The sequence below is a fragment of the Nycticebus coucang genome, chromosome 20, assembly GCF_027406575.1.
Source record: "Nycticebus coucang isolate mNycCou1 chromosome 20, mNycCou1.pri, whole genome shotgun sequence".
Taxonomy (NCBI): Eukaryota; Metazoa; Chordata; class Mammalia; order Primates; family Lorisidae; genus Nycticebus; species Nycticebus coucang.
The window spans coordinates 23,160,878-23,188,544 of record NC_069799.1 but is presented as its reverse complement, the minus strand read 5'-3'; the positions used below and the strand labels follow the sequence as shown (position 1 = coordinate 23,188,544).

The window sequence follows — 27,667 nt, the reverse complement described above, 5'->3', positions numbered from 1 at the left end:
CCACTGTCTATGGGTGAGGAGCCTCCCCTTTATCATTTCTGATTGAGGTTACTAGAGATTTTACTTTTCTGTTTCTAATTAGTCTCTTGTTTTTTCATAAAACAAATTCTTTGTTTCATTAATTTTCTGAATGATTCTTTACTTTTTGATTTCATTAATCTCTGATTTAATTTTGGATATTTCTTTTCTTCTGCTGGGTTTAGGCTTAGATTGTTCTTCTTTTCCAATTCCACAAGATGGCTTGTGAGTTTGTTGATATGATCTCTGTTTTTGAATGTAGGCAACTAAAGCGATCAATTTTCCTCTCAGGACTGCTTTTGTTGTATCCCACAAGTTTTGGTAGCTTGTGTCTTCATTGTTGTTATGCTCAAGGCAGTTAATTATTTCCTTTTTTATTTCTTCTTGCACTCAACTGTCATTCAGCATAAGGTCGTTAAATTTCTGTGCCTTTGTGTGGGGTTGGATGTTTTTGTTAGAGTTGAGTTCCACCTTTAGTGCCTTGTGGTCTGAGAAGATACAAGGTAATATTTCAATTCTTTTGATTCTGTTAAGGTTTGTTTTGTGTCCTAAGATACGATCAATTTTGAAGAATGTTCAATGGGGCAATGAGAATAATTTATATTCTTTATGTTTGGGAAGGAGTGTTCTATATACATCTATCAGGCACAGTTGTTCTAGGGTCTCATTTAAGACCCTTATATCTTTGTTTAATTTCTATTTAGAGGATCTGCCCAGCTCTGGGAGAGGAGTGATAAAGACTCCTGTTATTATGGTGTTATGGATATCATATTGCTCAGATTAAGTAAGGTCTGTTTTAAGAATCTGGGAGCATTTAAGTTGAGTACATAAATACTTGGAATTGAAATAGCTTCTTGTTGTATTTTTCCCTTGACCAATATGAAGTGACCATCTTTGTCTTTTTTGACTTTAGTTGCTTTAAATCTACATGTAGCTGAAAATAACAATCCCTCTTTTCTTCTGGATTCCATTTGCCTGCAAAATTGTCATCCAACCCTTAACTCTGAGTTTTAATTTATCTTTTGAGGTTAGGTGTGTTTCCTACAAAAAGCAAAGGATGGCTTGTGTTTTGTAATCCAGTCAGCCAATCTATGCCTCTTCAGTGGGGAATTCAAGCCATTAACATTTATTGAGATAATTGACAAGTGTGGTAGTGTTCTATTCATCTTATTTTGTGAAAGTGCATTTAGTTTTTTTTTTTTACATCATTATGGAAGCTAGGCTCTGTCCTTTAATTTCTGGGTGTTTACTTTGCTGGTGGTCCATTGTGATGGTCAGTGTGTAGAACAGGTTGAAGTATTTCCTATAGAGCTGGTCTTGTTGTGGCGAATTTCCTCAATGTTTACATCACAGTAAAAGATTTGGTTTCTCTATCAATTTTAAAGTTTACATTAGTGGGATATAGCATTCTCGGCTGGAAATTGTTCTGTTTAAGTAGATTAAATGTAGATGACCATTGTCTTCTGGCCTGAAAAGTTCCATTAGAGAAGTCTATGGTCACCCTGATGGATTTGCCCCTTTAAGTCAATTGGCACTTAGTACTGGAAGCTTGCAATATCTTTTCTTTTGTCTTGACTTTGGACAAGTTCATCAAATGTGTCTTGGAGAAGCTCTATTAGAGTTAAGGCAACCTGGTGTCTGAAAACAGTGTGTCAGAATCTTTGGTGATATTTGGAAAATTTTCAGTCTTAATATTCTCTAGTATGGCTTCCATTCCTCTGGGTCATTCTTCTTCCCCTTCTGGGATACCAATAACACGTATGTTTGAACTCTTCCCAAAGTTCTATAATTCTTCAGTGAATGTTCTGACAGTGAATGTTCTGCTTTCTGTCTCCTCTTTTCTGCCTCATTAACTATCTGAGTTATCTCAAGAGCTTTGTCCTCTACATCTGAATTTTTTTAATCTGCATGATCTAATATGTTGGTAGTACTTTTATTGCATCTTTAAGTTTCTTAATTGACTGCTTCAATTCCTTTAGATCTTCTATATCCTCTCTATATTCTGCAGATCATTCATCTCTTCATTTGATTCTGTTTTTGGAGTTCCTTTTGGTCATTTTCCATTTTAAGAGCAGTTTCCCTCATTGTCTCCATCATTTCCTTCATTGTTTTTATCATCTGTATTCTAAATTCCCTTTATGTCATTTCTAACATTTCTTTATAGGTGGAATCTTCTGCAGTAGCTACCTCAGCTTCCCTTGGGGAGGTTCCTTGGACTGGTTTTACATGTTGCCAGGATTTTTCTGCAGATTCTTCTGCATGAGTGTTTTCTTTTACCTGTTTCCTTGCCTTAATTTTTCTTTCACTTCCTCTTGCTCTTTATGTTACTGTGCCTCCGACCTAAGGTTTTGATGAGTCCTTTTGGTACAGAAGCAGAAGGATGAGCAGATTTTAGAGCAAGAAGGGAAAAAAGATTTAGAAAGAGAAATAAAAAAGAGAAACGAGAGGGGGTGAGTAAAAGGGGAGTATTGATAAAAAAAAAGTAGAATCACAGAAAGAGGGAGACAGGATTAATAAAGGTGTACTGTGGGTGCTTTGACTCAACCTTAATGGGGTTGTTGGATTTGGTGGTTCCCTTGAGGTCAGTAGCTCTTTGTCAGCCTGTTGAGACACAGTACTCCACCTCCACTAAGTAGACAGGAAAGAAAAAAATAGTATAAATGAAACCCAAACAGACAAACAAAAAACCTTATGGGATAAAATTGTGGGAAAAATTCAAATAATAGGGGCAGATACTCTAGCAAAAATGAAGTTCTAATTGTTATAGAAGGCTAGAATAGAAAATTATATTTAAACTAGAAAAATGAAGAAAGAAAGAAAAAGAAATAAAAGAAAAATCCAGAGGGAAAATATTATACTAAAAAAAAATTAAAAACATTAAATAAAAACCAAAAACAAAAACAAACCCATATACATATATATCTTGCTGAATATTGTCCTGTAGTGGTGGTCTTCTGGGGTATGAGATGTTAATCACAACACTGATACAGCTGTATGAGATGGAGACTGGGGGCCTCTGCTGATTTCTCACACCTGACAGGGTTGAGAGCCTAAATCTCTCCTCAGCCCACTTCAAAGACAATTTAAACCATTAGCCTTGGCTAAGCAGAAGCCTTCCCAGGAAAGCACTTGTTGCTGGGATCTCTCCTGAAGTGGCTGCCCGATTATCCAGTGTTCCAAAATTGGTCTCACTTAATGCCCCTGAGGGCCAATATAAGGCAGCACTGTTACTGCCAAGTACTGAAATCTCCACTTTTCCCCATCGTCTCAGTCACTGCCTTTGTTCTACTCAGTCACTAGATTACTTGCCCAAGGTCTTCCAGCTCCATCCTTCCTCTTCGACCCTGAGGGCATATCCTACAGGGGCAGTTCTCCCATAATGGCTGCACAGGCTCTGTATCCTTGAGGGAGAAGCCCGAAGAGGCAGTTCTCCCACAATGTCTGTGCCAGCAGCCCACAGCTGAACAATATTAGCTTTTTTCAGGCTCAGCGGCTTAGTCCAGAGCCCTAGAGAATGTTTAAAGTCATCTACACTCTCACCCAAGTTCTCCCAAGGTAATTCAACCAAGTGCCCAAGTCCAAACAATTAAACAGCCCACAGGTAAGGTCTTTCTCGTTTGCAGTCTGTCTGCTGCTGTACAGCGGCAGGCAGCCTCTGACTGAACAAACGCATGCAACTACTTGCCAGTTGTCCACTGCTTTTGTCCTCCTCGTGGGGTCCAGACATCTCTCGCTGTCTCCCTGTGTCCCCAAAGAGATGTTTCTGGTCAGATACTACCAGCCAGAGATGCCTGGATTCTTCTCTCCCCCATTTCATTGTGTACGGTTGCAAAGAAGCAGTTACTCGCCTGCCAACTTCCTCCTCCCCTAATTTTAAATATTTTTTTAAAGATTCTGAAGTTTTTATAAGGATCCTCTATGTGGAGATTATTATTTAAAGACCTGCTGTACGATTGAAGGAAAGGTTTTTCCAAGGTGCATATGCAAATCAAATTCAATAACTGGTTGCAGTTATGCATTGAAGTTTTTTGGACTTTTCAGTTGAAATTTTCCTGGTTTTGTAATCAGAAGATAATTAGTAGTTTGTGATTGGTAAAGTCTATATTTGTTTTCCTTCTAAGTTGATGTTGGGGTGCAGAAAATGATTCTTAAAAAACTGTAGCTTAGGCATGCTGAGTGCTTTTCAAAATCGTAAAGCTTTTCAGAAATCATCCTGAATGTCAAGGTCCTTAAAACCTAGCCTTGCTTCACTCACCACCAGTGTAGAGGTAGACTCTCTAATGTGTCCTTATGTAACAAAGTTTCTTACCAAAATAAAAACAGTTGCCTTCTATTGCTTTCCTGTAACCTCCTTATTTAGTGCAGATAGAAAATACAACCACTCCTGGAAGGTTTTTTCCGCAACATGATTTCTGCCTCTCTGGTGCATTCAGATTCCTAAAAAAGCATTAACAAGTTAGTTTCCTTCTTCCCAATCAGTTCATCCTCTCTAATCATTTTTTACCTCTCAAAAAAACAAAATTCCCATCTCCCAAACAACAGTGATGGCTGCAACCAAAATGTAGCCAGGCATGGTGGCGGGTGCCTCTAGTCCCAGCTACTTGGGAGGCAGAGACAGGAGACTCGCTTGAGCCCAGGAGTTTGAGGTTGCTGTGAGCTATAATGCCATAGCACTCTAACAAGGGTGACAGCTTGATGCTCTGGCTCAAAAAATAAATAAATAAATAAACAAAAACAAATAAATAAAAAAATGCCCATCTCTTTCTTCTGTTATGAAAATGAGAATTTAAACTTCTGTTCCCCAGTGGGAGTTTGGGGTAAATCTCTCCATGATTTCATCACATATGTAGTATATGAGTAAATTCATATGCCTTTTATTACTCTTCCATTTGTGAGTTGGTAATTGGGGAAACTTCTAAGAATTAATGGGAAGTTTTTCCCTTGGCTCTTGCATTAGCACATAATAAGAAATAAATTGGTGCTGGATTTTGGGTTCCTTGGGTATAAATGCAGAGCAGTAGAGTGTTTTTGGCCAAATTGCCTCATATATATTTTAAAACTCTACAAGGGGACTTGTTTTCCCCAGCATTTTCCAAAGTTTGGGAACCAGAGTCTAAATTTACCACTTTTGTTTCTTCTGCCCAATTCTTCTTGGTCTCGGAGTAAAATACTCAATTTTCTGTTTAATTTTCACTTTTTCAAACAGAACTTCCCATCCAATTTACATTATCACTTTTTTTTCTTATTGAACATTTCAAACACTTGCAGTATTTTTGTGTTTATTATTTGTTTACATAAGGTGGGGTGATTATTTTTTAAACTTTTTTACATTTCACATAAGAAAAAATGCGGACAATAGTCCTGTGATACTCCATGGTAAAAACTTTGTGTCTTACTCCTTTTATCTTGCCTGGGAACACGCAGCTTACCAGAATGTCTTGGAATTGATATTCCCTATTGGTAACTGTACAGGATGACAGATCCTCATTCACACTCCTGTCTTTTCCCAGTCCTGAACTTTATACTTATCTGAGGATGACCCAAGATGCCCATAGCATTCATATTTTCTTTAGTGTTCCATAAATTTCAGTCCCTGGGACATTTCCTCCCAGAAGACAGCCTGAAGAATGGGAGTAGAGCCTCTCAGAGGAGCAAATGAGTGTCCTTGAGGTTGAGAGAAGTCTTCTGGTATATTCTTCATGTAAAAAGCTAATCCATTAAGACTTCAAGTTTTTTGGTACTAGCCTCAGTTTTCATTTCTTAGAGAGACATTCCCGGTCAGCCCATTAGATGCGGGTATTCAGGGGAAAATGCACAACTTATTTCTCAAATATTTCCAGGGAGCAAATACCAAAGGATGAGCATACCCCACCCCAAGCAACGTCTTTTACAAATCTGCAACCCAATACACACTTCATGTGCATTGAAAGCAAGAGTTCAGTTTCTCCAGTGAGGGTGGCCACTGAGCAATTCTGTGATCAGAATAAGGGTGGGAGGTATAGGATAAGGATTCAAGGTATAGGGTGACCTTACTTGACACTTGAGAGGGGCATGTCTATATTCCAGTCACTAGTCTCATTCCCTGAATTTTGTGTCTTGAAAAGCTTTGCTCATTTACTTTACCTTCATTTTTCCATTAACTATAAAATGTAATTCATCCATAGCCCTTGAAGAATATGAAAATATTCCTAAAGGCAAGACAGAAGTGAATATTAAATATGGAGTCGTATATTTCATTTCATAAAAAGCATGGTTTTACCTTCTTTCCGCAGAGTAAATGTTATAAGGTTCTGAGATTTATAATTTTTTTAGGGTGATTTCAAATGGGAATCCTGAGCTTAGCTTTGGAAAGATACCATGAAAATAAAAGACAAATGGGGGGCTGAGGTGGGAGGATCACTTGAGTCCAAGAGTTTGAGACCTCTCCAGGCATGGTGGCTCATACCTCTAATCCCCGCAATAGGGAAACCGAGGTGGGTGGGTTGCCTAAGCTCACGAACTCAAGATCAGCCTGAGCACGAGCGAGGCCCAGTCTCTAAAAACTAGTGAAGTATTGTGGTGGGCACCTATAATCCCAGCTACTTGGGAAGGTGAGACAAGAGGATCATTTGAACCCAAGAGTTTGAGTTTGCTGTGAGCTAAGATGCCACAGTAGTCTACAGAGGGTGACCAAGTGAAACTCTATCTCGAAAAAAGGAAAAAGAGTTTGAGACCAACATGAACAACATAGCAAGAACCCATCTCTACAAAAAATTAGAAAAATTAGTGGGGCATGGTGGTACATGCCTGTAGTCCAAGCTAATAAGGAGTATGAGGTCTCCTGCCCATAGGCTGTCACACCACAAATTGTGCAGTGATTACACATCACCTCTTGTTGTCAGAGGGGACTAGTGTTTTTGAGAGGAGGAGTTCTGAGGTTGGATTCCTTCTCCCTATTGTGACACCCATTTATTTTTGGACATGAAGACTAGACAGGGATGTGGTCATATTCCTACTGGAATCAAACTCATAGGTCCTTCACATTTAGAATGTCCCATCGGGCGGCCCCTGTTGCTCAGTCGGTAAGGCACCGGCCCCATATACCGAGGGTGGCGGGTTCAAACACGGCCCCTGCTGAACTGCAACCAAAAAAAATAGCTGGGCGTTGTGGCGGGCACCTGTAGTCCCAGCTACTCGGGAGGCTGAGGCAAGAGAATCGCTTAAGCCCAGGAATTGAAGGTTGCTGTGAGCTGTGTGATGCCACGGTACTCTACCGAGGGCCATAAAGTGAGTCTCTGTCTCCCCAAAAAAGAAAAAAAAAAGAATGTCCCATCAAAACCCCACACCAGTGTGAAGAGACTTCTGGCTTGTCCCAACCCTCAGATCTTGAATTTGTAGCAGCAACCTTGCTCTTCAGCCACACTGCTGTCCCAGGCAAAGGCAATCTCATCTCTCTGCATGTAACAGAAAGAAGCCTGAGCATATCCCACCCTTGGCTATCATTCCTAGCACTGGCACACCAAAAGAAGTTACAGAGGCAGATATAAATCAGTGGAAGATTATTAAGACAATGTTTATAGACATTACTGGAAAAAAAATGCAAATAACAGATGTATATTTTATTTTTTAGAATGAGCAGTTGGGAACTTCAGTATTTAAACATGAGAAGGCATACAGAAGAACTAGGGCAATGGATACTGAGGTAAAATATTTACATTTTTGTAAAGCGTAGGAAATTTACATTTTACACAGGATAACCTGAATTCAAACTTGAACAGAAAAAGAGAGTGAAGGAAAAAATCAATTTTCTGGCACTGTGACCATGGCTCAGTGGTTAGAGCACGGGCCAGGTACACTGAAGCTGGTGGGTTCCAACCCAGCCGAGGCCTGCTTAACAACAGTGACAACTACAACAAAGAAATAGCTGGGCGTTGTAGTGGGCACCTCTAATCCCAGCTACTTGAGAGGCTGAGGCAAAAGAATCGCTTAAGACCAAGATTTTGAGTTTGCTGTTAGCTGTGTTGCTACAGTACTCTACTGAGGGTGTCATCATGAGACTGTGTCTCAAAAACAAAATTTTTTTTTTTGGTAAATGTCCCTGGGTTGATCTTGTCTCTGTCCTACACCTGCAAAGATAAACTTGTACAAACATTATTAGTATGCAATCAAACAGACTTTAGTTTTAAGAGGTAGATTTGGGCTGCAAACCAAAAGTAGGGTTACACGTTTTTGCTTTTGGATTACCAGCAAGAAATTCCTTTATGAATTATCTGAGGGCAGTCTTTACAGAAGGACTGCCTATTTTCAATCTCTCATTTAGGGCAGTTTCACTACAGGGTGTCCCCCTCCCTCAATTTTTTTTTTTTTTTAGGACAGAGTCTCACTTTATCACCTTTGGTAGGTGCCGTTGCATCACAGCTCAGAGCAGGCTCCAACTTCTGGGCTTAGGAGATTCTCTTGCCTCAGCCTCCCTAGTAGCTGAGACTATAGCACCCGCCACAACACCCAGCTATCTTTGTTGTTGTTGTTGTTGCAGTTTGGCCAGGGTCTGGTTTGAACCCTCCACCCTTGGCATATGGGGCCAGCGCTCTACACACTGAGCCACAGGCACTGCCCCCACTGATAATTATCTCAGAAGTCACCATAGATAGGGAAACGGGAAATTGTAGCTAAAGGTACCTTTATTTACAAAATATTTATTATGAAATTATAGAAAATATTTACAAAATGTTCTCTATGTGTTGGCTACCTCTTTGTAAAATTTGTAATGAATATTGTGTAAAAATATGTTTAGGTCCAATTTCTGATTTTCCATACATATTGAGACATTGGGGTGACTTTGGAGACAATCTGTAGATTTCTTCAAAAATACATTTATAGAACAACAATCAACCCTCTTTCTCTGTCATATAATGACCCTGATGTCTTTAGACCCACAACTGATACAGAGATGATGGGGCCCAGAAACAAATACTGAATTACAGATGTGCGTTAAGGTACTTGAGGATTTCCATTTTTCCATTTTCCTTCTTTCTGAATTCCTTTGGATGTACACAGGGCACTAACTTGCTCCCCAGTTCTCCAAGACCCAAATCTGTAGTTCCAAATTCTAAATCCAGTTCTTTCGTCAGACACTGCTACCTTCTCTAGCCCTTGGAAACTTTGAAGGTCCAGCAGAGAATGCCATGTTTCAAGATTATGATTGGTGTTCTTAACTTAGACCAAAAGTATTTGTGTTGTTAAGAAAGTGCTGGGTAGAAGGGACTCTGCTGTGTTCTCTAGCTGAGTGCTGCTATAATCTAGGACAAGTAACACCAATAATAGGGGGAGTTGTTGAAGAAGCCATTTCATAGACTCGCTCAAAAAGTGAAAAATTTTATTCAAATTCACTTCCCAAAAGCCAAACTCAGCATACCAGAATTGGTAGGAAAAAAAGCAGATTATTCAAGAGCAACATAAGGTCTCAGTGTCTGTCGGTCAGTGGTTAGTGCTCTGACCACATGGTCTGAGGCTGGTGGATTCGAACTGTCCCAGGCCTGCTAAACAAAACAAAATACCAGGGCATTATGGTGGGCACCTGTTTTTCTAGCTACTATGGATGCTGAGGCAAGAGAATTGCTTGAGCCCAAGAGTTTCAGGTTGCCGTGAGCTGTGACGCAACAGGACTGTACAGAGGATGACATAATGAGACTCTGTCTCAAAAAAATAAAAAATAAAAAAAGAGCAACATGAGGAGATGGCAGACTAATGTTGCAAAAACCACCTCATGCTCCTCAGCTGACCAAAAGGTTGTGAAAGGGAAAGGAGCCTGGGAAGCTTTGTGCAGGAGCTTTCTATGTGTAGGTCCCCCTGGCTTGTTGCAAAGGTTACTTGCCATCTGGCAGTCTGCTGGAGGATGACAGAAGTGGAGGTTAACTGCTCAGCATTTTTCTTCACCGGAAGTTCTGCAATCTTGGTTCATTGGTTAATTGCTAAACACCCATTCCTGAAATTCTTTTTTTTTTTTTTTTTGAGACAGAGCCTCAAGCTCTCACCCTGGGTAGAGTGCAGTGGCATCACAGCTCACAGCAAACTCCAACTCCTAGGCTCAAGCGATTCTCTTGCCTCCACCTCCCAAGTTCCTGGGACTACAGCCGCCCACAACAACCCCCAGCTATTTTTTAGTTGCAGCTGGCATTGTTGTTCGTGTAGGCCTGGGCTGGATTCAGACCGCTAGTTCAGGTGTATGTGGCTAATGCCTTAGTCACTTGAGCCAAAGCACCGAGTCTTGTGCCTATTTTAAATGGAAATGAGTGGATACTCGGGGTGGATGATGTTGGGTCATTGGATATTAACAAAGCGGGGGACTAAGTACTGTTCAGTTTTGGTCCGGAAGCGCCCTCAGTGCTGTGTAAAATAAGGTGATACACATGCAGTTTACAGAAGATGGCATTAATGGCCTAGAGTAACTCAAAGTTCTCAAAAGCAGAAGTATTAGAAAAGCTTTGCTTTCTAGGATACTAAGGAGAGTTTTTAAAGACAGCATTAGAGAATAGAAAATAGGGCAGATATCTGTACGTTTAGTGTTTTTTGTTGTTGTTTTTCTTTTTTGAGACAGAGTTTCTCAAGCTGTCACTCTGGGTAGAGTGCCTTGGTATCACAGCTCAGAGCAAACTCCAACTTTTGGGCTTAAACAATTCTCTTGCCTCAGCCTCCCAAGTAGCTGGGACTGCAGGCACTTGCCACAGTGCCCGGCTATTTTTTGGTTGTTGTTGTCATTGTTATTTAGCAGGCTCAGGCTGAATTTGAACCCACCAGCTCCGGTGTATGTGGCTAGTGACCTCGCTGCTGAACTACAATCGCCAAGCCTGTATTTTCAACTTCGAAAAAAATTTTTTTCACTGGTTTTTATCAGAATATGATTAAGTGGTTTGGGGAGAGTATCAACTCATATGCACCTTCTGAGATTTTCCTTTTATACCTTGTTTGGAAAATAAAGGCTCTAATGGTTATTTACTGGGTCAACATTCAACTGGGATAAATCCAGTCTCACATGTGATAAAATACTATCAAACAACAAAAATATTGGCATCCCCATTAAGCTTGTTGGAAATTCAAAAATGAAGCTTTACCCAATATCTTCTGAGTAAAAAACTGCATTTGAGTCTTGGCTCTCATATTACAGTGGTAACTTGCCAGCCACTTGCACCCAGGCTGACTTGTTCCACCCCAGCCCAGGCCAGCTAAACAACAGGGACAACCACAAGCAGAAAATAGCCAGGTGTTGTAGTGGGTGCCCAGCTACCTGGGAAGCTGAGGCATGAGAATCGCTGAAGCCCCAGAGGTGTGAGCTGTGACAACATTGCACTTTACCGAGAGCGATATAGTGAGACTATGTCTCAAAAAAAAAAAAAAACCCACAAAAACTTCAGTTCATGCTTGCACACATTAAAATCTTAGGGCTTCCATTTACCTCACCATGATATTTTCACGTAAGAAATATTCACAGGTCATAGTGTATGATGTAAGCAGGCATAAGAATCCACATGCCTGTATTGGTGGCCTGATTTTTGCATTGTAAAGCCAAAAAGCACAGTGTCTACCCTGGGGTTGTGGATGTTATCCCCTCCTCTTTCCTCAGTGTTAGAGAGCACATGAGTGAGTATCTCTCTGCTGTACTTACTACATAATACCAGTCAGTCATGTAAGTCAAAAGAAGTTCTCACCCACTCATTTATGTAAAAATGAAATTAAAACATCCTATGACATCATGATAAACATGGTTTTTGTTAGTTTTTTTTCTTCTTTTTCAGGAACTGTTGACATTCAGAGATGTGTCTATAGAATTCTCCATGGATGAGTGGGACTGCCTGGACCCTGCTCAGCAGAATTTGTATCGGGATGTCATGTTAGAGACCTACAGTCACCTGGTCTTCCTAGGTGAGGATAACTTACATACACATTTCCTACTATACACTAAGCATTTCTCTGTAGATGGGTTTTGTGGAGATTCTTCTTTGACTGCATTAGTTTCAGATTGCTGTGTCTAAGGAAAACATAAGTTCTTGGTATAGAAAAGAAAATATTTCAGATGTTATCTTGGCATTATATCCTTCCCTACATTGATGGTAATTTCAGAAATGCAGAGGCTTAGAATTGTTGCCCATACCTTTAAGCCTCATTTCTAGCACCAAATTTTATTTGCATAGTACTGGGTAGTGGAGCATTTTAAATCCTTTAAAATACTGTAAAGTATCTGTGAGAAACCTCAATTTTTAGATTATTCTTTTGGGATCTCTTAAAATGTTGTGTTCTCTACTCTACGAAGTACTAAATTGTTAACTGATGAAGCCCAATAAGTGTCATGTTATCTTTTTTTTCTAATGAAACAGGGCTTGCCATCTCAAAGCCCAAGCTCATCACGTGTCAGGAGCAAAGGAAAGAACCCTGGAAGGTGAAGACTCACCAGACAGTGGTCAAGCACCCAGGTAGGTTGGAGTGAATGAAGCAGATAACACTGGTCAGAGGTCCAAAGTTGAAGGAGGAAATCGAACAACACAACGTGATTAGGGAAGCTCAGCTTAATTGGAAATGATTTCTGGGAAGCCTGGGTTTCTTTCTCTTGTTACATAAAGGCACCTCTGTTCTTGTTTTCATTTCTTATGTTTATTTTCTCATTGAGACAAAGGCTCACTGTGTTGCCATCAAACTTGCATGCTATGGCATCAGCGTAGCCTGGCCTTTTTTAATTTTTAGAAGAAGTTTAGTTTTCAGTGATGTTCTTTATCGTTTATAGTGAAAAGAAAGAACTTTCTATGGCTTATCCAGGACAGCAAAATTGGACTGCTATTTGATTTTCAGAATATAAAAATATTTCTGTATTTTTGAGGATCTGTGAAACATTTTTAAGAAATTTTCTTTAGGCCTGGTGCCTATAGCTAAAGTGGCTAAGGAGCCAGCCACATACACTAGAGCTGGTGGGTTCGAATCCAGCCTGGGCCTGCCAAACAACAATATCAACTACAACCAAAAACTAGCCAGGTGTTTTATCAGAGCACTTAAGAATCTCCCCCAAATATTAAAAAGAACTCACGTTATTTAATTTCAACATTTTCTTTACATGAACCGTGATAAATAATTTAAGTTGTGTATGCTCTAATTTTTCAGCTTTATTTTATTTCTTTTTATATTTTTGAGACAGAGTCTCAAGCTGTTGCCCTTGGTAGAGTGCAGTAGCATCATAGCTCACAGCAACCTCGATCTTTTGGGCTTAAGGGATTTTCTTGCCTTAGCTTCCCAAGTACCTGGGACTACAGGTGCCTGCAACATCACCAGGCTATTTTTTGTTTGTAGTTGTCCTTGTTGTTTGACAGTCCGGGGCTAGATTCGAACCCGCCAGCTCTGATGTATGTAACTGGCGACGTAGCTGCTGAGCTACAGGTGATGACCCCAATTTATCAACTTTTGTTGTTGTTGTTGTTTTGAAACAGAACCTCAAGCTGTTGCCCTGGGTGGAATGCCATGGCATCACAGCTCACACCAACCTCCAACAACTGGGCTTAAGCGATTCTCTTGTCTCAGCTTCCCAAGTAGCTAGGACTAAAAGCACCTGCCTCAATGCCAGGTTATTTTTTGGTTATAGTTGTCATTGTTGTTTGGCAGGCTGTGGCTGGATTTGAACGTGCCACCTCTGGTATAAGTGGCTGAGCTACAGGCACCAAGCCCTGATTTCTCAACATTAACATAGTTAAAGGTATCTACTCTGTACATTTCTTACGTATACTATGTCATTGGGGAGTTACAGTATTCTCAAGCATATATTAAATTCTCTCTTGTTACAAAATCAGTCTTATAAACTTTTTCTGGACATTTTCTCCCTCTATCACCCTGGGGTTGACTTCAGAGGCATTGTATATCACAGCAGCATCAAACTCTTGTGTACAAGTGATCCTCTCTTTTCAGCCTCCCTGGTAGGTGGGACTAGACCCATTTGCCAGAGTGCCTGGGTAATTTTTCTATTTGTAGTAAAGATGTGGTCTTGATCCTTCTCAGGCTGGTCTTGACCCAGGTGATCCACCGGCCTTGGCCTCCTAAAATGATTAAGATTACAGATACAGGCCATCATACCTGTCATAAATCACCCTTTATAGGTATCTCTTGCTTAGGTTTTGCTTATGAGGATTGCATTATGGACACACACGCACACACATACACAGAAACACAGTAGACCTTTGTAAGTTGACCACCCAAAGGATTGTAAAAATCTTGTCAACACACATAGGTCATTAGCATAAGGAGCTTGGCCTAGTGTTCTGATATGTACTTGTAGTGCATGCCCAGTCTACGTACATTAGGTGAACTTGGAAAGGTGTTTAATGTAGGGAGGTGGTCAATTGGGTGTCTATCTGTATGTACATATACACACAAATAGATATATAAACATCTCATATACACACACACAAAAAGTGCCAAGGTCTTCAGGCCTGTCTCCATTGTCATGAGTAAGTATCTCCCTTCAGGTCTCTGGATAGGTGGGAACAGCCCCAGATCATGGCTGGGAGAAGTTGGAGATGCCCACATGATCACTTCAGCATTGTCAGTGGGGCTTGGTGCCCATAGCCCAGTGGTTATGGCACTCGCAACACACACCAAGGGTGGCCGGTTTGAACACAGCCCAGGCCTGCTAAACAACAACTACAACTGCAACAAAAAAATAGTCAGGCATTGTGGTGGGTACCTGTTGTCCCAGCTACTTAGGAGGCTGAGGCAAAAGAATCACTGAAGCCCAAGACTTGGAGGTTGCTATGAGCTGTGATGCCATAGTACTCTACCTAGCACAACATATTGAGACTCTGTCCCCCCTCCAAAAAAAAGAAACAAAATTCTCAGTGGGACAATTTTATTTTAGTGTTCATTCTGAGTATGATGTATGATATTTCATTGTGATTTGCTTTGCATTTCTTCAGCAACTACTAATTTTGAGCACCCTTTCAAATGCTTCTTAGCTATTTATATATCTTGTTTGAAAAATGTCAGTTCAATCCTATGTCATATTTTCTTTTTTTTTCTTTTTAAGAGATAGAGTCTCACTTTGTCACTGTTGGTAGAGTGCTGTGATGTCACAGCTCACAGCAACCTCCAGCTCTTGGGCTTAGGTGATGTTTTTGTCTCAGTCCCAAGTAGCTGGGACTATAGGCACCCACCACAAAGCCTGGCTATTTGCTGCAGTTTATCCTGGGCTGGGTTTGAACCTGCTTTTCTAGGTATATGGGGCCAGCGCTCTACTCCCTGAGACACAGGCTCCGCCCTTTCATTTTTTTTTTTTTTTTTTTATTGAGACAGAGTGTCACTGTTGCTCTTGGTAGAGTGCTGTATCATCATAGTTCACAGCAACCTCAAACTCCTGGGATAAAGCGAGTATCTTGCCTCAGCCTCCCAAGTACTTGGGAGTACAGGCACCCACCTCAATGCCCAGCTATATTTTGGAGAGGAGGTGTCACTGTTGATCAGGTTCTTCACAACCTCTCCTGGCCTGAAGCAATCCGCCTCATCCTTCAAGAGTGCTAGTATTACAGCCCTGAGACACCATGGCCAGCCTTATTTTGCTAGTTTTGAATAGAGAGATCTGTCATGTTTCTTCGTTAGGTCTGAGTAATACACCATGTTCAAGTTGTCTGTTACCTTATTAATCTTTTTTCTAACTTTTAGTTGATTATTAAAAATGGTGTGTTATATAAGGGTATATGGCACAACTCCTGGGTGAGGGACACAACTATAAGTGGGACTTTACCTAACAAATGCAAACATTGTAACCTAATTTTTTACTTTTTGTTTTTTGAGACAGTCTCAAGTTGTTGATTTGGGTAGAGTGCCGTGGTGTCTTAGCTCACAGCAACCTCCAACTCTTGGGCTCAAGTGATTCTTTTGCTTCAGTTATTCTGTTTTTGTTTTTTTTTTTGAGACAGAGCCTCAAGCTGTCACCCTGGGTAGTGTGCTATGGCATCACAACTCACAGCAACCTCCAACTCCTGGGCTTAAATGATTCTCCTGACTCCGCCTCTCAAGTAGCTGCGACTACAGGTGCCTGCTACAACACTCGGCTATATTTTGGTTGCAGCAGTGATTGTTGTTTGGCGTGCCAGGCTAGATTCGAACCCACCAGATCAGGTGTATGTGGCTGATGCCTTAGCTGCTTGAGCTACAGGCGCCGAGCCTGGTTATTCTATTTTTAGTAAAGATGGGGGTATTGCTGTGCTCAGGCTGGTCTGGAACACATGAGCTCAAGCTATCCACCCTCCCAAAGTAGTATGATTATAAGTGTGAGCCACCATACCTGGTGTGTGATTTAATTGTTTATACCCTCATATTAATCTGAAATTTTAAAAAAGAAAAAAAAAAACTAGAGTCTAAAATTGAAAATGACCACACAGCTGTTTCTTCCTTTGCTTTTGCCATGATTTATTTCTTATGTTTGGAATCAATGGTGTATACATGTTTATATTATACAAGATATGTAATATACCTAAATGAGTTTTGTGAGTATATGTAATAGATAGTGAGGATTCTTTGTAAAGGGGCCTATTTTATTTCTACTGCTACTACTACTATTTTTGTAAATAATCTGATTGCTTTCTTAGTTTACTTCAGATGAATTCTATAGATATTTTCTTTCTGAAAACCCTGGAGAAGGGAAATTATAAAAAGTTCTTAAAGATATAACAATATTATTAATACTATTTAGACTCATATCAAGCTAATTTCAATTGAATGCAAAAAGTATAACTGTACATATTCCTTATTTTTTTGTTGTATGGTTTTTGTTTTGTTTTGTTTTGTTGTCATAGTCTCACTCTTTGCCCCTGAGTAGGGTGCTGTGGCATCGTCATAGCTCACATAAACCTCAAACTCTTGGATGAAGGAGATCGTCTTGCTTTAGTCTTTCCAATAGCTGGAAATACAGGCCTCTGTCACAATGCCTGACTAGTTTTTGGTTTTGTTTTGTTTTGTTTTTGAGACAGTCTCTCTTTTGTCACCCTCATTAGAGTGCAGTGGTGTCATAGCTCTCAGCAATCTACCACTCTTGTGCTGAAACGATTCTCTTGCCTCAGACTCTCTAGTACCTGGGAATACATGTTCTTGCCATAATGTCCAGCTATTTTTAGAGATGAGGTCTCTCTCTGGCTCAGGCTGGCATGGAACCTGTGAGTTCAGGAAATCCACCTGCCTTGACATTCCAAGTGATAGGATTATAGGCGTGAGCCACCTCGCCCTGCATTTCTTTCCACTTACTGATGTCAGCAATTTCATCTTGTTACACTGAACACTTATACCATTAACAGAAGTTTCATGTTAAGATTATGTTTTTGTCTTTCAATTTTAAAGAATGATTAAAAAACTTTCTGGGGCTTAGTGCCTGTGGCTCAAGTGGCTAAGGTGCCAGTCACATACACCTGAGCTGGCGGGTTCGAATCCAGCCCAAGCCCGCCAAACAACAATGATGGCTGCAGAAAAAAAAAATAGCCGGGCGTTGTGGCGGGTGCCTGTAGTCCCAGCTACTTGGAATTTGGAGGCAGGAGAATCCCTTCAGCCCAGGAGTTGGAGGTTACTGTGAGCTATGCTGCAACAGCACTCAATGCAGGGTGACCACTTGAGGCTCTGTCTGAAAAGAAAAAAAAAAGCTTTCTGGGCTCGACGCCTGTAGCTCAGTGGCTACAGCATCAGCCACTTACACAGGAGATGGCAGGTTTGAATCCAGCCCTGACCTGGCAAACAGCAATGACATCTACAACCAAAACATACCCTGGTGTTATGGCAGGTGCCCCTAGTCCCAGCTACTTGGGAAGCTGAGGCAGGAGACTTGCTTAACCCCAAGACTTTGAGGTTGCTGTAAGCTGTGATGCCATGGCACTCTACCCAGGGTGCCAGCTTAAGACTCTGTATCAAAAATCAAAAATTAGGGCAGCACCTGTGGCTCAGTGGGTAGGGCACTGGCCTCATATACCCAGGGTGGTGGGTTCAAACCTGGCCCTAGCCAAACTTCAACAACAAAAAAAAAGCCGGGCATTGTGGCAGGCACCTGTAGTCCCAGAAACTCGGGGCATGGAGGTAAAGAGAGTCTCCTAAGCCCAGGAGTTGGAGGTTGCTGTGAACTGTGTGATGCCATGGCACTCTACCAAGGGCAATAAAGTGAGACTATGTTTCTACAAACAAACAAACAATAACAAAATAACTAAAACTAAAAGTGCTTCCTGCCCTGTCATTATAATACTACAACATTTTAGTTAAATGTACTTAGTTTTTTTTTTTCAGATTTACTTATTGTTACCTAATTTAGCATCGTTCCCAAGCATAATTTTATGAGTTCAATGAAAGGGGCTTCCTTTGACATATCTTCTTTGGCAGTTTTCAGCATTCATTTATCTTGATAAATGTTTATTTTTTTCTTTATCTTGAAGGGATGTTTTGCTGGATGCAGTGTATGAGTTTTGAAATTTTTGTTCTTTCAGCACTTTGACTATATCATCCAACTCTTTTTTGATATGGAAGGTGTGTGTTGAAAAATCCACTAGTAATCTCAGAAGAGCGTGCTTAGAGGTGACACATCTGTTTCCTTTCATGGCTTTCAAGATACTCTTGTGCAGCTTTCAAATCTTTGATCTTCATGTGTCTTTTTATCGGTTTCTTTGTGTTTCTCCTAGCTGAAGTGTGGTGAGCTTGATGCTCTGTATTTTTTTTTCTTTGAAATTTTCTCAGTCTTTTCCCTGTGTTCTTCAACTTAGGAATTTCTCTTTTTTTAAAGCTTTTCTTTTTTTGTTTATATCTCCATTTTTATGACTTTAGTTAGTTTGTATCATTCCCATTTCATCCATTTACCATCATGAAGATAAAACTCTTAGGTAATATATACATCTCTCTTTTTTTATGGTTGATTGTACATTATTTACTTTGTTTCCTCTGGTTTTGTCACCCTATTATTTTTTACATGTTCTAATCTTTCATTGACTTTTGAGGATCACAAAAGTCACCTTTCTTTTGTTGTTGTTTTTTTGAGACAGAGTCTCACTTCTTTACCCTTGCTAGAGCGCCCTGGTGTCAAATCTCACAGCAACGTCAAACTCTTGGGCTTAAGGGATTCTATTGCCTCAACCTCTCAAGTAGCTTGTACTACAGTCGTACACCACAGTGCCCGGCTATTTTTTTTTTTTTTTTTTGGTAGTTGTCATTGTTGTTAAGGTGGCCCAGGCTGGGTTCGAACCCGCCAGCCTCCGTGTTTATGGCTGGCACCATAAGCGCTGTACTATGGTCGCATAGCCACATAAGGCGCCTTTCACAAAATCCATGATGTGGCTTTACCTTACAGGATTCTGACACACATTAGCAGACTAGAGGCAGTTTGGTATACATTCTGAAAGTGTTTTGTTTGCAGAATTGTTTGGCTATTTTCTAGCTGAAGGATTTTCCCCACATTTCCTCCTAAGAACTTGTAATCACTTTCTAGACCTGAATCTGTCTGTTGTCTTGGAGTCTCTCTGGTGCTGTAACAATATTTTACCGTTAGTTTCAGGTCCCTCATCAGTTTTATAAAAACATCACCATTTTCAGGTGGCACCTGTGGCTCAAAGAAGTACGGCTCCAGCCCCATATTCCAGAGGTGGCAGGTTCAAACCCAGCCCTAGCCAAAAACAAAACAAAACAAACTGCACTCTCTGCAGTCTCTTCAGCACTCTCCCTCATGGGACACATAAGCTATCTTTAGAAAAACCCTGAAAAGAAAGTAGATTTAATGCAGGTCTCTATTTTTCTTTTGAGAAAAAATTTACTTTCATATGGACAATGCTGTTTTCAGATGGGGGAATATAACTGGTCTGAGCTGCTGGGACTACAGGTGTCTGCCACTCACCCCACTAATTTTTTCTATTTTTGGTATAAACAGGTTTTCACTCTGGCTCACACTGCTCTTGAATGCCTGTGTTGAAGCAATCCACTCACACATTCTCCCAGAGTGCTGTGTTTGCAAACATGAACTACTGTACCCGGCCTGTATTTGCCTCTTCACAATTTGGGCTGAAAATTTTCACTTCATTTTTATAGTCCCTAAAATATAGTATATATTTCTTACTTATATGTATTTTGAAAATTATTATGGCATTTGGGCTGTCCTGTGCCATCTTGCTACTGTGCTGGGCATAATTTTACAGAAAAAATTTGTAATGTATATTTATTCAATTGTGATGAAAATCAATGGCATAATTTTCTATTTTTAAATTTCTTTCAGTTACATCTAATCATTCCACCCAGAGCAATTCACAAGTGCTGGGCATGGATATTTTATTACCGGAGATAATCCTGAGAAGATATGAAAATGATGGCCCTGAGAATTTAAACTCAATAAAAGACTGGGATAGAGTGTATAAGTATAAGCAGCAGAATGTATGTTACAATGGACTAGATGAAAGTTTAACAGCTATGCATGGTAAAATCTACCAATGCAGTAAATGTTTCAAAGTTGTCAGAAAATTTTCAAATATAAATAGACATAAGATGATATATACTGGAGAAATAACATTGAAGTGTAAAAAATATGAAAAAGTCTTAAAACTATGCTCAAACTTCCGTAAACATAAGATAACCCATTCTGTGGAAAAGCAGTACAAATGTAAAGAATGTTGCAAAGTCTTTAAATCTTGCTCAAGACTTTCTAAACACAGGGGACTTCATACTGCAGAGGAAATTTCCCATTGTGAGAATGATGACAAGTATCTTAGCCACAGCTCAAAATATTATAACCATGAGACAATTTATAATGTAGACAATCCTTACAAATTTGAAGCGTGTGACAAATCCTTTAATCATTACTCATCCCTTTCTGTACATAAAAGAATTCATTCTGGAGAGAAACCCTACAAATGTGAAGAATGTTGCAAACCCTTTAAGGATTCCTCAACTCTTTCTCTACATAAAATAATTCATTCTGGACAGAAAACATACAAATGTCAAAAATGTGGCAAAGTCTTTAACCGGTTCTCACATCTTTCTGTACATAAAAGAATTCATAATGGAGAGAAAACCTACAATTGTGAAGAATGTGGAAAAGCCTTTAATGATTCCTCAACACTTTCTGTACATAAAAGAATTCATTCTAAAGAAAAACCTTACAAATGTGAAGAATGTGGAAAAGCCTTTAATAATTCCTCTGTTCTTTCTGTACATAAAATAATTCATTCTGGAGAGAAACCCTACCAATGTGAACAATGTGGAAAAGCCATTAATGATTTCTTAAACCTTTCTGTACATAAAAGAATTAATTCTGGAGAGAAACCCTACAAATGTCAAGAATGTGGAAAAGCCTATAACCATTCCTCAACCCTTTATGTACATAAAAGAATTCATTCTGGAGAGAAACCCTACAAATGTCAAGAATGTGGAAAAGCCTATAACCATTCCTCAACCCTTTATGTACATAAAAGAATTCATTCTGGAGAGAAACCCTACAAATGTGAAGAATGTGGAAAAGCCTTTAACTGGTCCTCAACCCTTTTTGTACATAAAAGAATTCATTCTGGAGAGAAACCCTACAAATGTGAAGAATGTGGAAAAGCCTTTAAATGGTCCTCAACCCTTTCTGTACATAAAATAAGTCATTCTGGGGAGAAACCCTACAAATGTCAAGAATGTGGAAAAGCCTTTTACCGCTACTCACACCTTTCTGTACATAAAAGAATTCATTCTGGAGAGAAACCCTACAAATGTGAAGAATGTGGCAAAGCCTTTAATAATTCCTCTACTCTTTCTGCACATAAAAGAATTCATTCTGGAGAGAAACCTTACAAATGTGAAGAATGTGCAAAAGCCTTTAACTGGTCCTCAACCCTTTCTGTACATAAAAGAATTCATTCTGGAGAGAAACCCTACAAATGTCAAGAATGTGGAAAAGCCTTTAAGAATTCCTCAACCCTTTCTTTACATAGAAGAATTCATTCTGGAGAGAAACCCTACAAATGTGAAGAATGTGGAAAAGCCTTTAATGATTCCTCTACTCTTTCTGCACATAAAAGAATTCATTCTGGAGAGAAACCCTACAAATGTCAAGAATGTGGAAAAGCCTTTAAATGGTCCTCAACCCTTTCTATACATAAAATAAGTCATTCTGGGGAGAAACCCTACAAATGTCAAGAATGTGGAAAAGCCTTTAACCGGTCCTCAAACCTTTCTGTACACAAAAGAATTCATTCTGGAGAGAAACCCTACAAATGTCAAGAATGTGGAAAAGCCTTTAAGGAGTCCTCAAACCTTTCTGTACACAAAAGAATTCATTCTGGAGAGAAACCCTACAAATGTGAAGAATGTGGAAAAGCCTTTAACCAGTCCTCAACCCTTTCTGTACACAAAAGAATTCATTCTGGAGAGAAACCCTATAAATGTGAAGAATGTGGAAAAGCCTTTAAGGATTCCTCTAATCTTTCTGTACATAAAAGAATTCATTCTGGAGAGAAACCCTCCAAATGTGAAGAATGGAAAAGCATTTAACCGGTCCTCAACCCTTTCTGTATATAAAAGAATTCATCCTGGAGAGAAACATTAGAAATATAAATAGTGTGGCAAACCCTTTAACTCAGGGTCAAACCAGCCTTTACAATAAAAAAAAAATGAGATAACATGGAAACCCTAGAAATATGAAGAATCTGGCAGTACCTTAATTGGTTTTCATAACTTATGAAGCTTATTAGAACTTACACTGGAGAGAAATCCTACAACTGTGAATGTTATGACAATGCACTTAAGCAGAGCTGAAACTTTACTACATGTAAGAAAATTCATATTGGAGAGAGATCTTACAAATGAGAATAATATGGCAAACGTTTTAACTGATTCTTGGCCCTTAGTAAACATAAGAGAAATCATGTCAGAGAAAAATCATAATATGAAGGTGTGTGAAAGCTTTATACAAGTAATTATAGTTTTCTGTATACAGTAGAATTCATGTTAAACAGAAAAGCTATAAATGTGAAGAAGGTGACAAGTGTGTAACTTCTGCTCAAACGTTTCTCTATGAAATTTATGACAAAGAAAACCCCTACAACTGTGAAGACAATGTTGAATCTTATAACCAGGCTTTATTTCTCATACTTTTCAAATCATAATTCATAGGAAAGAAATACCCTGCAAATATTTCAATGATGTCTTAAGGGTGTGTTTATCCTGTTTGGTAGGAGTAGGGAGAGACAGGGGCAGATGGTTCTAGGGCATCCTTTGTCCATAATAAGAAGGAAGAAAATTACCAGAGTGGGCTGCCAAGAAAGAAAAGCATTTCAGGAAAATAATTTCAAGCCAGAAGTGTACTTGTCAAGAATGCTATGGAAAATATTCCTTCATAGGCAGAAAGTTGGAACAGATAAGTTCAAGTTACCACAACTGTGGTATGTGTGGAGTTCAATACAGCTAGAGTTTAAAACACAATGAATTAAAGAAAAAGAAGTATCTGTAATTATTCAGACACCCCGTGTTTAAATCTATCTACTTGTTAAAATTGTACAAAATACTACATGGCCATTGTAGATGTTTTCAGAGTATTTTCACAGAAGAAAATTGTGAGAGTTGTAATAAAATTGTTATTAACTTCTGTTTTCAACAGTTTTAAAATAAAGTTGATTTTTCTGGAAAGAAAAACGAAAAGCATTTCAGGAAGGCTTTCAAAAACTAAACTGATGTTTGCTTTACAAAAATGACTTGCAGAGCTAGAGAAACCCCAGTGTGGAGATATGGCCAAAGCCACAAAAACAGGTCTTTGCAGCATGTATACAAGTAAGGTGACAGTAGCCTCAAGTGACCCATTTTCATAAACACAGTAAAATTCTTATCACTTTTATCACAGATTACAAATACTATGACAACTTCTAGAAATTGCTTTACAGGGATAGAAATGGGAGGACAGTCCATTCCGGAATTTGTCCCCCTTTCCAGTAAAAATAGTAAATATATTACCAGCACCACCACCACCGCACCACTTAAGATAGATTGGAAAATTATCATGAAGGGGAAAAATCTCACTAACCCAGGGTGTTCTCCACTTGATAAGGTAGATGTCTTCATTCTCTGGAGTGCACTGTGCTTTAATAAACTTTGACCTTTTGCTTACTTGTATCTACTTGTTCTGTTCATTTGTTTTGCTGTCTTGGTACCAGTAACTATGCTTTGTCACCTGGAACCAAAAACCAGGGAACGCACACTTGACATCTGTTCCCCATATGTGGCATTTTAGTGCCAAAATCTGGGAGGAAAGTGTACATTTTCAGCAACATAAGGTAATGTATTATTAAACATTCTGAATTCATGCTGCCTGATGCATAGTACTTATTACATTTACAGCTCTCACTCTCTTTGCTTTCCAGGTAATGTAGCTCCTTACCTACCCTTGCTCCATTTTCCTTCATTTTTGTTTTTTTGTTTTTTGTTTTTTTCATCTCCACAATGCTCATCATCTCCCAGTTGGATCTAATATTGGAAAGCATACAAAGGGGCCTCTAGCTCCACAAGCAAAACATTAAAGCACATTTTTAAGGTCCTGATAAGGAGAATTGGGATGAAGAGACAGCAAGAGAGAGCCAAGTCAGCATCAGTCCCCAAAAGCAGTAGGAAGCTTTTGAAATGGTTGCTACCACTAGGAAAGAAGGTTGTCAGGAACAAAGTTACTGTAGGGTCAGGCAAGAAGCCACCAGGCCAGACCCTTTCCTGCATCATGACTATGGGTTCCTGGAGTCAGGAATGGCTCAGGAAGCAGCCTCTGCTGGGACCATCCATTCAGTACTAGAGAGATGCCCTGGAAGTGACATTTCCCTCCCCTGGAGATAGGAGATCAAAATTGATTTCCAGACCTTGTGAAATCCCTGAAGCAGCTCTGACTCTCTGAAACTTGTGGTTTGGTGGACACACTCCAGCTTCGGCACAAGGCCCACTTTCAGATGCTGGGAAGGCTGGTTGTTGGGTAGTTGTCTCTTTGTGTCACTGTAAACAAACTGATGTTCATAACATGAGAGCCACACCTCTGCTCTTCCTGAATATTCTGGGACTGTCTTTCCCTCTCATATCTTTCTTTAAAATGAAAGGCAAAATATAAACCTATAAGGTACTCTAAAATCCCTCTGCTCCCTGGTTGATGATGCCTTGTTTATTTTTTTTAGTGCTTTCCAGCTGGCCTACCCCATTGTTTGATGAAGTCTAAACTTTAACCTAGAGAACGAAATCCTGTAAAACCACCTTCCCAGGTCATTAAATAGAAAGGACTTAATGGGATTTGCATTTTCATTCAAAGCAGGAAAAAAACTTAAAGCAAGAAGAAACCAGTATATAGTAGAGAGATGTGAAGAAACTCATGAATATTAAGAAACATGGGCGGCAAGTCACTAAAAGGAAAGACAACGATTTTGTGTATGAAAAAACCTAATAACAATATTTCTCCTAAAATAAGTGTTGGTTTAAGAATAAAATATATACATGTGTATATATATATATTTTTTTTTTTTTTGAGACAGTCTCAAGCGGTGGCACTGGGTAGAATTCTGTGACATCACTGCTCACAGCAACCTCAAATTCTTGGCCTTAAGCTATCCTCTTGCTTCAGCCTCTCAAGTAGCTAGGACTAAGGCACCCACCACAACACCCAGATATTTTTTGATTATAATTGTCATTGTTTGGCAGGCCCGGGTTGGATTTGAACCCGCCAGCTCTGGTGTATGTGGCTGACATCTTAGCTGCTTGAGCTACAGGCGCCGATTCAAGAAGAAAATTTTCTGACAAACATAGGGCTTCAACATGTCAGAAATGGTCTATGTAAGGGATAACATTTGCAAAGGTAAATTATGAAAAATGTTGTATGTGACCAGGTTGGCCTAACTGAAAAGGGAACATCCAGGTAAGTGTTAGTTTTGTTTTGAGAATTTGTTTAAAACCTCATCAGATTGCTGTGTATTTGCCTAAAGTGACAAACAATTATTGAGCATCAATCTGCCAAAATAGTGTTAAATCTGCTGCTTTGTATTTTATTCTACCTGCCTGAAGCTGTATTTCCTTAGCTATGGGTTTTGAGATCACTACTCAAGGTTATGAGTTACTCATTTGAAAATGAAGCAAAGAAAAATAGGAGTCAACTTTATCCTTTAAAACACTATCTTCTTTTTCTTACTGCCTGACTGACATTTTCACTCCTTCTTCTGTCTTTAATTCACTCCACACACCTCTTGGCTTTTTGTTGCTAAGATAAGACGACAGACTATTTATGTGTGACTGGTGCCATCCTTGAACAACAACAAGAAATGGACAAACTGGACCATTTCTGGTTGTGGTACAAACTGGGGACTAACTGCTCTCTTTGCTGCCCTTTTTGAGTTGTGACTTTCTAAATCAAGTAAGGTGTTTGCAATGGATTTTCCCCTGCTGCATCAGTTGTGTCTCTTTTATAAATCTGTAGCTTTGATCTGCTCTTGGTAAGCTTTAGTTAGCCACCCCTTAAGTGGAGGCAAATAGTCTGTGTTAAATCTCCTCACAGACTCCCTGAAAAGATTCAGGAAGACACCCCAGATTCCCTCTCAGGCTGAATCAATGGACAGCTCTTTCACTGTAGTCAGTAGTAAAACTCCTTGCACACAGGGAGGTCATGTGATCAAGAGGACTTCATGACACTAAAAAGAGGCACCCAAGCAGAGGTAAGTCGGAAAGTCAGGAATTCAGTCTTGAAAGTGGGTGTGTGTTTGTTAAGGGATGCCACCTGCCACTGGAATCTGACATTAGGACTCTGAGTGAGAAAATGCAGATCTCAGCCCACTCTGGCAACCTGAGACGGGCACAACATTGTCCACAGGTAATACTTGGTCCATGGCAATGATGTCTTTATGGGCATCCAACTATTTGGTACAATGTCTCTAGGGATGCCCAGTGCAAAGTGTAGTCTACCCTCTCTACCTATGGAAAGCTGTGGGCCAAGGCTTTCTAAGAAATACTGAGGCTACATATTTATTGTTTAATACTTCACTCTCCCCTCTGAGTGAAGAATCTGGTTCTGTAGCAGGAGTGACAGGACAGTGGGAAAACAAATTCTTTCTTCAACCCCTTACATGCTAGATTGGAGAAAAAGAGTTCACTCATCAGTTCCTTTCGATACCTGATTTCCTTGTCTATTGTTGGGGAGAGAATTATTGTCTAAATTAAATACTCAGGATTATTGATTCTCTAGACAAACAATAGCCTTCCCATGACGGTAGTCTATGAACACTCCTGCTAGCTGTTTACTCTAGTGTCTGGAGGATGGGGAGAAATGGCCAGAAGAAATCAACATCCAGGTAAATTTCTCTATCTGGGAAGAGCTTCCCCCTGGAAAACCTCAGGACCACCGCAGTAGAGATTCACTTAATACCAAAAATGTTCACACTCTCTGAAACAGGCAGCATTAGTAGACATAGCCCCATTGATTGACAAATTTATGAGATATGGCTTTCACAAGTTTGTGCTGTTGAATAACATGCTACAAATACAGTTGAAAGTCAGTTACCAAAATAGCAAATGGTAAAAACACTTTTTAATATTTTTTTGCTAAAAGTTAATGTCTTTAATTTATCATGTGCCTTATATACATTGTTTTGAAATTATTTTGTGAATTATTTTATTATAGGTAAGTCAGTCATGAAGTAACTCAAAGACA

The 27,667-nt window shown here is 39.6% G+C and overlaps 1 protein-coding gene across 4 annotated transcripts in view; it reads left to right on the top strand.

Moving 5' to 3' along the window:
- The window catches only part of LOC128572806 (zinc finger protein 91-like), a 70,555-nt gene extending 46,399 nt beyond the window's left edge, over positions 1 to 24,156 (top strand). For 2 of the 4 annotated variants that reach the window (XM_053572906.1, XM_053572907.1), the window contains exons 2-5: positions 7,628 to 7,699; positions 11,790 to 11,916; positions 12,369 to 12,464; positions 20,252 to 24,156. In XM_053572906.1, the coding sequence (XP_053428881.1) occupies positions 7,628 to 7,699; positions 11,790 to 11,916; positions 12,369 to 12,464; positions 20,252 to 22,503 (2,547 nt within the window). In that variant the 3' untranslated portion in view covers positions 22,504 to 24,156. Of the gene's footprint in view, positions 1 to 7,627; positions 7,700 to 11,789; positions 11,917 to 12,368; positions 12,465 to 18,540; positions 18,571 to 20,251 lie in introns of those variants that run through there. The other 2 variants (XM_053572908.1, XM_053572909.1) reach the window with 2 other exon arrangements.
- Positions 24,157 to 27,667: the final 3,511 nt, after the last annotated feature.